Raw genomic sequence first — 15,861 nt, forward strand, 5'->3', positions numbered from 1 at the left:
CAGCCTGTGCTCTCTCTGCCCCTGTCTTTCTTCCTAAGAGGTTGCTGCAGCCTCCACTCCTTTCTTCCTCTCTCTCCACCCCCTCTCCCACTTCCCTTTTCTTCCTTAATCCACTGAATAAACTATGTCCAAACCCTCTCTCTGCATGGCATGCCTATCAGTTTCTCACCTGCCACTGAGGATCAGGATAGGACCAGCTACACCAAGGTCTCTCACCCACCCACCTGGGACCCACAGAAGCCTCGGGTGGTGGGATCTAGCTGCCCGTCTTTGCTGCCCCTCGGGGAACTGTGCTTTTATCTAAATCATTACAGACCCTCCATATGGATGCTGGGAATCAAACTAGGGTCCTTTGTAACAAGTGATCATAATCCCTTAACCACTGAGCCAACTCAGTAAGAACTTTTTTTTAAAGATTTTAAAATATCTTACAGTTTTTGTGAGCTGCTTGGAGGGATGTCTTCATTTCAGATGCCCTTTTCCTCACCTCCATTGTAATGTGCATCATGGGTCCCCAGTCTGAGCTAGGAGTCAGCATCAACCACTTCCACCCAGCTCAATAATTCCTTTATTCACTGATTCTAAGGCATGAGTAGTTCAAAGTGCCTGCTTTTCCAGCCTAATAGAACTATTTTTTATGGCTCTGATCAAAGCATTTCTTCCTTTGGTGTAAAGAACCTCTGAGACAATGCAGCACCCGCTCTGAGGGACAAGGAGCGAATTTTTTGGCCAAGGATGCACTGGGAGTTTGGTGTGGGAGGTTTTTCTGTCTATGTGTTGCTTTTATTGGTTAATGAATAAAGAAACTGTCTTGGCCTGATAGGGCAGAACAGAGCTAGGTGAGGAAGACTAAACTGAATGCTGGGAGAAAGAAGGGCAGAGTCAGAGAAACTGAATCCGAGCTCAGAGGATGCATTAACTTTAGGTAATAGTTTTTAAAACAGACTCAGAAGAATTTTCTGGTTTGGGAATCAGTGTTGTACTTCAGATCGTTCATACAGGGGTTCCATGCTGTGAGATTTTAAAATGTGCAAAAATATGTTAAGACAAATAAAGATGGTTTTGACCCCCAAAAAAAATATCTTACAGTTTTCTTTTCATTTTTAAGTGTGTGTACGTGTGCATGTGTGTCTGTACACATACGTGTTGGGTACCACTAGAGGCCGGAAGAAGACATCTAATCCCCTGAAGCTGGAGAGTTAGAGGTGGTTGAGAACCATCTGACATGGGTGCTGAGAACCAAAGGCGGGTCCTCTGGAAGACTAGCGAATGCTCTTTACCACTGAGCCAGCCATCACTCTAGCTCCTGGAAGTTTTAGTTCATATTGAATAAAACAACTTTTGTAGCTTAATGATAGTGTGCTTAAGCATGCTCCAGGGCCCTAGTTACAATTACTGTCACCCCCCCCCCAAAGTTGTAGAAACATGAAAATTCTTACACAGTAATTTGTTGATTCTATAAGCTACATAACAAGGAGGCTGACGACCTTAGAGGATAAAGGCTGTAGCTCAGTGCTAGAGCAGTTGCCTAGTGTGTGCAAGGCAGAGTTTGAAATAGAGGTAACTCATTTTCTTGATGTGTTCAAAGATTATCTTGTTGGCTACTACAAAGGCAATAGGAAGGGAGTCTAGCCAGGCTGTTATTCTTTTTTTTTTTAATATTTATTTATTTATGTATACAATGTTCTGTCTGTGTGTATTCCTGAAGGCCGGAAGAGGGCACCAGACCTCATTACAGATGGTTGTGAGCCACCACGTGGTTGCTGGGAATTGAACTCAGGACCTTTGGAAGAGCAGGCAATGCTCTTAACCACTGAGCCATCTCTCCAGTCCCCCAGGCTGTTATTCTTGTGTGTACAGCTGACACAATAGAATACGAATGTTGTACATATTTACTTGGATAAGATTGCTGTCGATCAGATTGCCTGATACCATCTGTCCAAAGAACCTGCCGTTTGTGGGGTTTTTTGTTTGTTTTGTTTGTTTTTGTTTGGGGTGGGTAATGCTGAATTGCTGATTTTGTAAAATTTGTTCATGTATTTGTTTCAGTATTCTGCTGTGTTGTTTTGTACCAGAATTACCAGAATCAGAAATGCAAAAATCTAACTTCACCTTTTAGTAGACTGCTATTTTTTTTCTCCATATTCATTCTAGTTAGCTTTTCTTTCTGTTGACTATCATACATGAGTCTTCTTCTGCCTTCTTCTGCCTGTCCTTACCGTGGAGAGTCAGCCTGAGGCTAGGCATATGTTTTACCACTAAACTACATTCCTATTCCTCTTGTTTCTTTTGGGTTTGGTTTAGTTTTGAGGCAGTGTCTCACTCAGCTCAGTTGTCCAGGCTGTCACTCTTCCTATATCAGGCTGCCCAGCAGCTGGGATTAGATGTCTTGGCCACCAGCCCAGACTTGGTAACTACTTATATTGAGCATCTCCTTAAAGACTAATTTACAGTTTCTAGATTTGTCTTATTTCAAGAGAATGTTCTCTTTTAGCTGACAGTGTTTGACTAATATTTGACCTTAATCTATGTATTGAAACTAAATGCCCATATTCAGTATAAATTGTATATTTCCCTTACTAGTTTGTATTAAAGACTTAAAAGAATTTTTTTACCTAGTAAGATCATAATTCTGTCAGGAATTTCAAGTTACTTGCATTAGGTTTATTAGACAGGAAAAGACATTTCCCCTTTCAAAGAACAAAGTGTAAATAAGATGTTCTTTGGACTAGTGTTGATAATGATAGAATATTTGTTTCGTCGTTTGAGTTTGGAGATTGTGGGAAAGCACTTGATAATGGTTACTTGAACACCCCAAGTGCTTCAGCCTTGCATTTCTGTTCTGTTCTGCTGAGCACATTTTCCTGTGAAGTGTTTGCAGTTGCATACACCATGTCAGCGCCTGCTGGTTTTTCCCCCTCTGAAGTATCTGTTCCTTTTCATACGAAGATTTGTGAAAGAGCTCATGGTATAGATGATCTGAAACTAAACAAGGGTCATTTTCATAGGCGTTTAATGTCATTTGAACACTGAGTGCCAGTTGTTGCTGGGACCTGTTTTTGACTCTGTTGAACCCTTTTGCTGGTTGTGGTTTGTCTGGCCATCACATGACTTCTCTGAAAATTCCCCCTCCCCTTCATTTCCAGTAAACTGTTTGAGCAGGCGTGAGTCAGAATGAAACCAGCTTCCCTGTAACCACAGGGCTTGTTAAAGAATTTGTCAACGTGGGACTCTGGAGGGTTTGCATTAAGCTTTGCAGCAACTGCTACCTTTGTGTTGTGTCTAGGGTTCCTAGGAAAAGCTTCCTCCTCTCAGGGTCTCCTGCTTATCTGCGTTGAGTTAAACTGATGAAGTATTTTAGAAATGCTCTTTTGAGGCACATTGTCATTAGACACTTGTCAAAGCTACCAAGCCTTCCGTAGTTTCTCCTTTCAGATTCAGCCAAACACACCCAGTAACATTTAGGGGTTTGCTGTTGTTGTTAAAATTTATTTATTTTTATTTTAAGTGTGTGTTTGCCTGTTTGCATGTGTGTGCACTTCATTCGAGTAGGGGTCAGAATAGGGTCAGAATGGGGTGCTGGATCCCTGGAACTAGTCGTGGATGGTTGTGAGCCACCATGTGGATATTGAACCCAGATCTTCTGCCAGAGGAAGAGCAGCCAGTATTCTTAACTGCTGAGCCATCTCTCCCTTAAGTGGTCTCTTAGAGAGATTCTGTTATAAAGTACCTCAACTACTAGGGCTGTTAAGTTTGTGTACCAAAGATTATTGTGTTTTATTTATGAAAAAAGGTAACACTAAAAATGTCTAGTAGGGGCTAGGGAAATGACTCAGCGGTTGAGAGTGCTTGCTGCTCTTCCAGAAGGACACAGATTCAATTTCCAGCACCCACATGGCAACTTCCAGCTGTCTGTAACTCCAGTTCCAGGGACCCAACAGAGATACCTGGCATGCATGCCCAAACACGCAAGACCAAATTTAAAAATATTAATGCTCAGTAATTGTCATTTGAGCACACAGCATGATTTATTAGAATTTTTCATGGCTGCTTTTTGATTGTTTGCTTGCTTGCTTTGTTTTGTTTTGTTTTTTAAGACAGGGCTTCTCTGTAACTTTGGAGCCTGTCCTCTAACTTGCTCTGTAGACCAGGCTAGCCTCAAAATCACATATCCACGTGTCCCTGCCTCCCGAGTGCTTGGATTAAAGGCATGTGCCGCCACCAGGATTTTTCATGGCCTCTTTTGTTTGTTGTCTCAAGAAACGTTGACTTAATGCTAACTTGTCCTTTAGCCACTTGCATTCCCAGATTTGACACTTTCTTGGTTTTCTGACTCTTGTATTCACTGGTACTGGAAATATAGTTGTGACTTAATTTAAGCTGCAGACCGAATAGCCACTGAGAAGGTTGTCTGCTCCTGGTGTATTCCTAGTGTGTTCCTGAGTTTCTTTTCTCTGTGTGCTAGTTCTATGGATTTTGGTTTGTTTGCTTTTTTTTTTTTTAATTTAGTGTGTTTTTGTTTTAGTTTCCTTTTATTTACTCGTGGAGGCTGGGACACATGTCTGCCACAGCATGTGTGTGGCAGTGAGAGACAACTCTCCTTCCCCGATGGGATTCTGGGACTGAGCTCAGGCTATCAGGTTCATGCAGTGTGCGCTTTTACCCACTGAGTCATCTCACTAGCCCTTGCTTTGTTTTTGAGACTTGGTTTAATTTAGCCCTATGCCAGGATTACAGGCATTTACCACCACGCATGACTTCCATGTTCATTTCTAAATTTAATCTTGTCATCTTCAATCAGTTATGCATGTATGTATGCACATGTGTTCAGGTGCTAGGAGGGTTAGATCCTCTGAAACTGAAGTCACAGGCAGTTGTGAATCTCGTGCTCAACATGGATTCTAATAAATTTTTTCTGCTTACTCTTCTACAACAATATATACACAGGAGAAAAATGTTCTAGAAAATTCTGAAGTAGTTGTTTCTGACAAGAAAGAATAGAGAATAGTGGATGTTTAAAATTGTGTTCTAGCCATATTCTTAACTTTCAGGATAAATTTAAATTTTTTTTAAGTTTTGTTGTTTTAGTGGTGAAACATTTCTAATTGAAACCATATGATTTTCAAATAAAAATAAGAGGTTAATACAATCCAGTCAGTAGGAAAGCACAGTAAGTTAAGATTTTCTTTGGAAATTGGAGTAGAATGGTTTTTGCTTTGTGTTTGCTTTGTTCTTTTCATCTACACACCTGTTTACGGATACAAAAGAAAAAATATGTAGTAGGTAAGCATTAGGTTACCTTTGTTAACTCACAAATGGCTTCTTTGCAGGTTTTGCATTTCAAACACCTTTTTGTAAAATGCCTCTGGAAAGTTCCCTTTTATTGAAACTTGGACGATCTGACTGTATATGGCTCTGTGTTTTTGCTGATGGGTTTTTACATCAGTACCATACTGCTGAAAATGAAAGCCCCCTCTATGCTTTAACTGCTAAGCTCAAGGTCAGAATTAGATGGAAGAAAGGACAGTGAATAACTCTCATTGCCCATTTCCTATGGCAAATCTGGGTTGACTTTCAATTAGCCAGGGTATTTGATTTAGCGTGAGAGATCTGGGAGCTTTTCTTGCTAGGCATGCTAGGAATTTCTTTTATTAGTTTGCATCTTGGAATGTAAAACACATCTGTCCTGGTTTTAAACTGAGACACTATGTGCAGGCCCTACATTTGATCACTAGCACTATAGACAAATTGTTGGAGTGTGCTTGCTTTAGTGACAGAGCGTGGTCTCAGCACCAGTGAAATTCCTCACTCAGCCCCTAGAACGAGTATACATGCCTGTGCACACGCAGAGCCATGTGCAGCCATGTGCCACATAGTGGCGTGTCCAACAGTTTAAGATTATATCACTTGGTGATGTCATATGAACGTAGTTGGTGGTATTTAAATTATATAGTGATAGAATTAACTAATTATGCCTTTCTCAAGGCATGTCTTTATCATTAGGGAGTATGTTACTATATTTCAAGTTTCTTTGTCGAATCTCCATGCCTTTGATTTTTTTTGTATGTGTTTTAGTTAACATTATTAATTATCTAGAATAATGGATTTCATTACTTTACCCTTTGGTTTTCTTGAGGCAAAGTCTTGCTGTACAAGCTCAGACTTGCTATGTAGCCTATACCAGCCTCACTGAGTAGTCCTTCTCCCTCAGTTTCCATAGACCCACTGCCCCTGCCTCGTGTGTGCTGCGATGAGAGATGTGTGCTGCTAGACTCCATATCCTTACTCTTTATCAGTCTAAATTTCCTGTCTCCGGCTGTTTTGTAACTTAGTTTTCATAGATTTGAGTGTTTAATTTAAGATCATCTGAACCGATTGTGACCTTTTTCTTTTTCCCCAGTGACTGACTGGCTGGCACTGTTATTTATTGGCATAGAAGATTCATAGGTGTGTGTTGCTTTGGTGGTTTTTGAGGCAGGGTTTCTCTGTGTAGTTCAGTGTGGTCCTGTACTTGCAATCCTACTGTGGAGCACCAAGATTACAATTATATATCCTATCATACTCAACCACTTTGTGCATATGTGTGTGTGTTTGAGACAGAGTTTCTCTGTGTAACAGCCTTGGCTAGCCTGTAGACCAGGCTGATCTTGAACTCACAGAAATCCATCTGCCTCTACCTCCCAAGTGCTGGGATTAAAGGCATGTCCCACTACACCTGGCTGTGGATTCTTTTTAACTCCTTGAATATGAGAACTAATACTAACCTTATTTATAACAAATGTAGCAACAACAAAACTATATTAGGGCTGATGAGCTGGATAACTTTTAAAAATGTATTTTAATCTCATTCCAAACCAAAATAAATTCTTAGATACAAATCTTTAAAAATTGAAATGCAGCAAGTGCTTTACAAATGTAGCCTTCTTCCCTGCCCCTTTTTAAAAAATGATTTATTTATTTTTATTAATGTATGTTTGCGTATGTGTAAGCACATATATGCGCGGGTGTCATGGAAGTCAATAGAAGGTATTGAATCCCCTGGAGCTGAAGTTAGGGAGGTTGTGAGCTGTTCAACATGGGTTCAAGGAACTAAACTCTGGTCCTCTAAGAGTAAGCTCTCCTCCTAACATCTGCGCCATCTCTGCAGCCTCTCAGACCCACATTTAAAATACTATGGTGGGGCATACCTTTAATCAGGAGACAGAGGCAAATGGATCTCTGAGTGTGAAGGATAATCAAGCTTGCATAGTAAGACCCTGTCTCAAACAAAAAGAGTATTAAGGTAGAGTAAGCCAGGCATGGTAGTACATGTCTATACTCCAAACACTTAGGAACGTGATTCTCAGAGGTCAAGAGTTCAAGACAAGCTTGGGTTATGTAGTAAGACCCTGTCTAAAATAATAATAATCTTGTAGACTAATACTTTAACAAGTGTATTATTCATAATTATACCAAACTGACAATAACCTAAGTGTTAGACTAAAAGTAGAATAAATTGTGGTATACCCATACAATAGAGTAACACATATCAATTTCAGCAAATTGGTTATTCCACATAGATAGCATGAAACAAACAACTAGATGTATTTAATAGTGAACTAAAGAAGCCAGACCTGCAAGAGGACATACTGCAATAATCCTGTTTATATAAAGCTCAAAAATAGGGGAAGCTGAATCTGTCACATTAAATAGTAAGAAGGATGGTTATTCTGGTGAAAAGAGTCAGTTTAGGGATAGTGTTCTGTCTCCACTCAGTGGAATGAACATTGGTGTGTTTTTATAAAATCAACCAAAATATGTATTTTCAATTTGTATAGTGTATATGTTGTATAGTTTTGAAAAGAAATTTTATGTGAGCCAGAAATGGTATCACACACATTTAATCCTGGCACTCAGTAGGCAGAGGCAGGCAGATCTCTGATTTTGAGGCCAGTGTAGACTACATAGATTCAGGACAGCCAGAGCTACATAGAAAGACCCTATCTCAAAAAAAAAATGTGTATGTATACATTTGTGTGGACAGGTGCATATACACACCCCTGTGTATGTATTGGGCCGGAGGAGGGCATCTGATGGCCTGGCTCTGTCACTCTCAGCCCTGTTCCTTTTGGACAGCATCTCTCCCTGAATCTGGACTTTGCTGGTAAGCAGCAAGCCCCTGTGATCCACTGTCTCCCACAGTGAGGCCTCACATGGCTTTTATAGCCTGAGATTTAAACTCTTATGTTTGCTCAGCAAGTACTCTTACCTGCCAAGCCGTCTCCACAGCACCTGCACAAAAGTAAATTTGGTTACATACTCTTTTTTGAAACAAGGTCTCACTAAATACCAGGATTACAATGTCTACCACCACATTCATCTTCACATGCAGTTCACATATTGTGTATTAGCAGGGAGGATACATACATGCCACAACGCGTATGTGGAAATCAGAAACAAGTTACATGAGCTGATTTTCTCCTTCCACCATTTGGGTTCTTGGGGATCAAATGTAGGTTGTCTAGTGGCCACAATTGCTTTTATCCACTGAGCTTTCCTACAGGCTCCATGTCTACTTTATGTCAGGGAAAATTAAAAATGATCAATTTTTATATAATACTTGAAGGTGTAATTTTGGTGAAATGCCATGAAGCACACTATAGGCAAAATTGAGGTTTGATCAATGGTTTAGAGGTACATTTTTTTGCTATAGCCCAAAATACCAAAATGTACTTTGTACTTTGCATTATAGAGCCTACATATTGTAACAGAAATAAATATCTGTAGAAATACTATTGTAACCTGTTCTCTCCTGTTAGAGCAGAATAACATGGACTGGGTAAGTTATCCATAACAATACTTTATTTGGCTTATAGTTCTGGAGGCTGGGATGTTCAAGACAGATGGACCATAGGAACTCCTTGTTGCCAGAGAATATGTTAGAATATATCACTTGGTAAAAGAGAGGGAAGGACCAAGTGGTTAGCTCTGCAATTGTATTCCTACAAGTAATACTATATGGCCTGAGCAGGTTGTATTTATATCCTTAGGAATATACACAAGAGTGTGTGTGTGTGTGTGTGTGTAAAACGTTAAAAAGATGCCATGAGTTTGAGAGAGAACAAAGGAAGGAATATAGAAAGGGCTGGAGGGAGTAAAAGGAAGGGGGAAGATGTAATTATATTTTAATTTCAAAAAATTATATATATATTATAAAATAAAGAGTGTGGAGGGGATGTAACTCCCCTTTTATGCTGATCACAGGGATGCAGTGGCTACATGAGCTGATCGCCTCTTAAAGATCTCTTCTCTCCACGCTCTAGCATTGGGGATTAAGTTTCCGGCATATTTTTTTTTCTTTTCTTTTTTTTTTTCTTTTTTTCTTTTTTTTTTCTTTTTGGTTTTTCGAGACAGGGTTTCTCTGTGGTTTTGGAGCCTGTCCTGGCACTAGCTTTTGTAGACCAGGCTGGTCTCGAACTCACAGAGATCCGCCTGTCTCTGCCTCCCGAGTGCTGGGATTAAAGGCGTGCGCCGCCACCACCTGGCTTCTTTTTTGTTTTTTTGAGACAGGGTTTCTCTGTGTAGCTTTGGAGCCTGTGCTGGAACTAGCTCTTGTAGACCAGGCTGGCCTTGAACTCACAGAGACCTCTGCCACCTCTGCCTCTCTCATGCAGGGATGCACCACCACCGCCCAGCTGGATCTTCAGATTTCTCATTACAGTTTTTCATCCCTTAATACTTAGGTGTGTGTTTGTGTCTGCCTCTGTCCCCTGAGTGCTGGTTCTAAAGGTGTGCATCACTATGCCCAGCCAACTCTGTGGTTTAATACTATTTAAGCTATTTCAATACCAAATCCAAGATCAGAAGATCCAAGATCTATTAGTTCAGAGTAAGTTTTAGCATATTATCATTTTAGCATATAATCTTTATATAGTTAAGAGTGTGGGTAGGGGCTAGAGAGATAGTTCAGTAGTTAAGGTCATTTGCTTCCCTTCCCAGGGATCCAAGTTCAGTTCCCAGCACCCTGATCAAGTGGCTCACAACTGACTGTATCTCCAGCTCTAGGGGAGCTAGTAACCAGGCTCTTCTGGCCTGTCACTTGTACATATTTACATGCAGAAACACACACATACACATAAATAACAAATCTTTAAAAAACAGAGGCTGGAAAGATGGTTCAACAGTTAAGAGCATTTCTCCTTACAGAGGGCCAGGTTCAATTCCTAGCACCCACCATCTGTAACTCCTATCCCAGAGGATCCAATGCTGCCTGCTAGGGTCCATGGGCACCAGAAACACATGTGAGGCATTGACATACATTTAGGCAGAACACACATCTTTAAAAAAAAAAATTCAATTAAAAGAAAAGAAAGCAGGTTACTCAGATTTCCTCAAGATTCTAAGACAATACAGTATTTTCCTCTCGGGTCGTTATATTCATTTAAATGCTGCTTTTGAAGAGGTCTTTTCCAGCTAGGCATACTGGTGTGCTTTCTCTCTCTCTCTCTCTCTCTCTTTCTTTTTTCAGTTTTTTTTTTTTTCGAGACAAGGTTTCTCTGTAGCTTTGGTGCCTGTCCTGGAACTAGTTTTTGTAGATCAGGCTGGCCTTAACCTCACAGAGCAGTCTTTTTTTTTTCTTCTTCTTCTTTGTTTTCTTGCAGCATTGGAGAATTTGTGGCTCATATCTTTAGCTGTTACAAAAGTACAATTGGATAGATGCATGGTCACTATGGGTGGGGCTAGGAAATGGAACTTTCCTTATATTTGGTTTGTAACTGAGAAAACCAGAAAATTGCGAATGTGTGTTATTTATTTAAGTAGAGCTAGAGAATGACCACGTCCTTACAGGCTCTTAAATTATGAAATAGATAAAGGTTATGAAATGTGAATACAGAGAAGTGAAACTATAAAAAGTTTTTTTGTTGTACAGATTTTTTAATAAAATGACAATTAAAGAAGTAATCAAATTGAACTCTCCATATTTTTCCCATAAATACTACAAGATTATTAAAATGAAATGTTCATTTCCTTTTATATTTAACTGGACCATGGAATGCCTAATATACAAGTTTCTTTGGTAATCTTTCCCTTCTGTTTTTATTTTAAAAAATATTACTGGTACATATTTCATTTGACTTATTCATTGTGCTTTAAATAAAAGACAGCAACTTTGTTGGAAATGTTCAGGAGCTGCTGTAAAGCTTCAGGAACCCAGGGGTTTTCTGGTGGTGTTGGTGGCGCTTCTGGGTTTTTACAGTGAGTTGATTGCCGAATAACGCACATAGAGAGAGATCTCTCACTTGATGTTTTAAAGGCAAGTTAAAAATACATGGGCAGCATTACTCTAAAATCAACATGAAGAGAACTGTCGCCTTATACACAGTACTTAACCAGCTATGATCACGAAGGTGGTTTTCCCGGGACCAGGTGTCTCCATTGCACTCCAGGTGTGCTGACCCCTGCGAGTTCCCAAAATGGAGGAAACTCAAATACAAAATATATGATAGTGGGGGACTGCGTTTGTACCTTCATCTGAATGAAAATTTATTTTTAAAAAATTGTATAAATGATAAAAGTACTAAGGGCTGGAGGGATGGCTCTGTAGTTAAAAGCACTGGCTACTCTTGTACAGGACCCAGGTTTATTTCCTCAGATCCACGTGATGGACCACCTGTTACTCCTCTGGCCCTGCAGGCACCCTGAATGCGCATGATACAGTTTCCATGTACAGACAAAAAGACCCGTACACATAAAATAAAATGAATACACTTTAAAATATAAAAAGCAAATAGCTGTAAAGTTTTTTTCAAAAAAAAAAAAAAAAGGCAAATAAATACCAGGTGGTGGTGCCACACCTTTAATCCCAGCACTTGGGAGGCAGACGGATCTCTGTGAGTTCGAGGCCAGCCTGGTCTACAAGAGCTAGTTCCAGGACAGGCTCCAAAACCACAGAGAAACCCTGTCTCAAAAATCAAAAAAAAAAAAAAAAAAAAAAAGAAAAAGAATGATGTTCCAATTGGATTTTTATATCTGGGATATTTCAGTTGTAGAGCACTTGAGGGCCATGGGTTTGATCATTAAGACTACTCAAAATTAAAAATAAATCCTTTAAACCTTTATTGGTGTGGCTTGGGAGATGTCTCAGTGAGGAAGTATGAGGACCTAAGCACAGAGAATCATCACACAGGTTAGGGAAAGGCATAGCAACGCACGACTATAATCCCAGCACTAGGGAGATAGAGATGGGTAGATCTCAGGAAGAACAATGAGTGACACTGTCTCCAGTAATAATAGTAGCCATAGTAACCATGATAGAGGGAGGTGCCTGTAACAGGAAACCCCTGGGCTGTGCACACACTTGAACAGGGAAGCACGCTTGTATGTATGTTACGCATGCATACATTAACAGTAAGTTCTATTCATGTGGCTTTAAGATTAAACTAAATACAATAATATAACTATGTTTATGAAATATAACCATGAATTTGTTTTTCTAATTTATTTTTGCTTGTTTGGGTTTTTGTTTGTTAGTTGGTTGGTTGGTTGGTTTTTCGAGACAGGGTTTCTCTATAGATTTGGAGCCTGTCCTGGAACTAGCCCTTATAGACCAGGCTGGTCTCAAACTCACAGAGATCCGCCTGCCTCTTCCTCCCGAGTGCTGGGATTAAAGACGTGCGCTGCCGCTGCCCAGCTTCTAATTATTTTTATATATAATTATTTAACTTTATTTTATGTGCATTGGTGTGAAGGAATTGGATCCCCTGGAACTGGAGTTACAGAGAGCTGTGAGCTGCCAAGTGGGTGCTGGAAATTGAACCCAGGTCCTCTGGAAGAGCAGCCTTAAGCACTGAGCCATCTCTCCAGCCTGAATTTCCTGACTAGTGTAAAGTACTTTAGATTTGGTCAAGTACTAATGCATTGGCAGGGCGATAGTTGAGTCCATGAAACTGCATGTTATTTCAGCTAATTGTTTCTTATAACAAAACACAGTGCAGATTTCACATTGACTCCAGTTAATGTTCATGAATTATTTGGCATATAATTGTAACTTTAATTTTATATATATATAGTCTTTAGTCTTGGCACTCAGAGAGACACATGTGTATATGTACACACAAAATCACAAATAGATACATGAATGATACTTTTATTATTGTTGTTTTAAGACGGGGTTTCTCTGTAGCTTTGGTTCCTGTCCTGGAACTAGCTCTTGTAGACCAGGCTGGTCTCGAACTCACAGAGATCTGCCTGCCTCTGCCTCCTGAGTGCTGGGATTAAAGGCGTGCGCCACCACCGCCCGGCTTGAATGATATGTTTTAAATCTTTGTTTTCACAGGACTTTGCATCACGGGCGAAGCTGGCAGTTCAAAACCTAGTACAGAAAGTTGGATTTTTTGGAATTTTGGCCTGTGCTTCTGTAAGTAGATAATATTTAATTAATATATATTAATTAATTAATCATATATAAATCTCACTAAATGATGTGAATATATTTTGATGATTAGTTTGTTTTGTGTGTATGTGTATGAGTGTTTTGTGCTCCTGTAAATATGTCCGTGTACCACATTCATTCCTCATGCCTGCTAAGGTCAGAAAAGGGTCAGATCCTCTGGAGCTGGAGTGACAGACAGTTGTGAGCCTCCATGTTTGTGCTGGAGACTGAACTGGAAACTCCGAGCCGTCCCTCCGGCAGCTCAGTTTGTTTTTAAAGACACACTCCTGAATGAACAGAAATGTTGTTTGTGCAATTTTTTTGTTGTTTTGTTTGTTTGTTTTCTTTTGGAAACAGAATCTTATAATGTAGTCCTGGCTGGGACTCACAGAAATCATACTCCTGCCTCTACCTACTAATGCTACAATTAAAGGTGTGCCCAACTATACCCAGCTGCTATCACTTTTGCTTACTTGCATCGGACAGGCTCACAGTCTTGTTTATTGACTTCAAGCATTTCATTATACAATAATGACTTCAGATCTGAAAGACTTGATTCAGCGAGAACAAAAGAAATAAAATCTATTATTCCCCCAAAGAATTAATAATGAAATGAATTAGATAAGTCTTTTTCCAGAGTTTCGAGTATTAACAGGAAGGTTCATATAAATATAAACCTGACTTAAGACATCTTACCTCCTATTTAGATTGTTGCCATTGTTTTGGAAGAAAGAGGAATTCAGTTGTCAGAATCATAAAAAGTCAAGGTACTGTCTGTCATGTACCTATAATCTCAACAGTGGCAAGATGGAAAATGGAGTCAGACAGTCCCTGATATACACACACACACACACTCGCACACTCACACTTAAACCAAAATGTCCATGTGCCTAAATTACTGATGTTGACCCTGGAAACACTAGAAGTTTCATAGTGTACTCCTTTCTATCACAATGATATGACAAATACAAAATAGCACTTTGATAGATCTGTGACAAACCAGATGTGGAGCACAGCTATAGCCCAGCTATAGCTGAGGAGTGGAAACAGGAGGATCAGAAGTTCAAGGCCTTCCTTGGTGATTTAGCAGGCTTGAAGGTTACACCTGGGAGACTTTATCTCCTAAAGCAGCTTGTGAGTTGATGAGATGATTGAATAAGTAAGTAAAGGCAGTTGTGGCCTGAGCTCAACCCCCAGGATCCAAGTAAAGGTGAGTTACAGAACAGCCAAGACTACACAGAAAGACTCTTGTCAATCAAAACAATAGCCTCAAGGACCAAAGTAGTAAATGTTACCGATATGTACTTACATGGTAGAGTGTTCACATAGCATAGGCCAAAAATTAACGGATGAAAGAAAAGAGAAGGGAAAGGTGTTTGCTATCTCAAAGGGGATGAACACTGAGTAGAAACAGCTGAAATACAGTATTAGAAGCCAGGTGTGGCGGTCTTGCTTTTTAAACTCCAAGTTTGGGAAGCAGAAGAAGGCAAATCTCTGTGAAATTAGGCCAGCCTGGTCTATACACTGAGTTCCAGAGGTCCATAGAGAGACCTAGTCTCAGAAAAATTGATAAAATAAATCTTTAAAAGTTTAGCCTGGTGTGGTGGTACACACTTTTAGCCCTGCTTCTCAAGGCAGACACGGGTGCATCTCTGAGATCAAGGCTAGCTTGATGTACAGAGTGTGTTCCAGGANGTGTGGTGGTACACACTTTTAGCCCTGCTTCTCAAGGCAGACACGGGTGCATCTCTGAGATCAAGGCTAGCTTGATGTACAGAGTGTGTTCCAGGACAACCGGGGGGGGGGGGGGGGAAAGAAAGAGAGAAGAAAAGAAGGAAGATACTGTGTTAAGTGAAAAGTACTATGGTACTGAGGAGCCTATTGCATGATAATGTCCTTGATTGGAGGCCAAGAGAACAAGCCGAGAGCTAGAGTGCTTGGGTTCAGATCTTTTTTGTAGGGGAAATGCTTTATCCTGTCTAAACATTTTTCTCTGCAAAATGAGTGTAATAGATTTATATGGGGTTAGGTGTGTTGGTAAGGCAAACTTCTTAGAACAACCTAACTAGCCAGAACACTTGGTAAAAGTTGTCTCACTATTCCTGGGGAAAATGAAGTTTATTGGTACTCATTTGTAACTGTGTGTTGGAATTTCATTCCTCCATTCTAGACATTCTCTTGATTGTGTACAGATAAGAGTTAACATAAGTTTAAAGATGAGTTTGACTTTTTTCTAAGATGTTTTTAATTAAGATTAAAGGGACAGGGGCTGGAGAGATGGCTCAGTGGTTAAGAGCATTGCCTGCTCTTCCAAAGGTCCTGAGTTCAATTCCCAGCAACCACATGATGGCTCACAACCATCTGTAATGAGGTCTGGTGCCCTCTTCTGGCCTGCAGGCACACATGCCAGATAGAATATTGTATATATAATAAATAAATATTTAAAAAAA

At 40.0% G+C, this 15,861-nt stretch overlaps 1 protein-coding gene across 1 annotated transcript in view; it reads left to right on the forward strand.

Moving 5' to 3' along the window:
• Window positions 1–15,861, forward strand: part of Vmp1 (vacuole membrane protein 1) — a 93,162-nt gene that overhangs the window by 46,364 nt on the left and 30,937 nt on the right. Inside the window, exon 8 of the mRNA XM_050119558.1 lies at window positions 13,316–13,396. Within this exon, the coding sequence (XP_049975515.1) occupies window positions 13,316–13,396 (81 nt within the window). The remainder of the gene's footprint in view (window positions 1–13,315; window positions 13,397–15,861) is intronic.

The sequence above is a fragment of the Alexandromys fortis genome, unplaced genomic scaffold, assembly GCF_014885135.2.
Source record: "Alexandromys fortis isolate MF-2015 unplaced genomic scaffold, M_Fortis_MF-2015_v1.1 scaffold_173, whole genome shotgun sequence".
In the NCBI taxonomy this organism is placed as follows: Eukaryota; Metazoa; Chordata; class Mammalia; order Rodentia; family Cricetidae; genus Alexandromys; species Alexandromys fortis.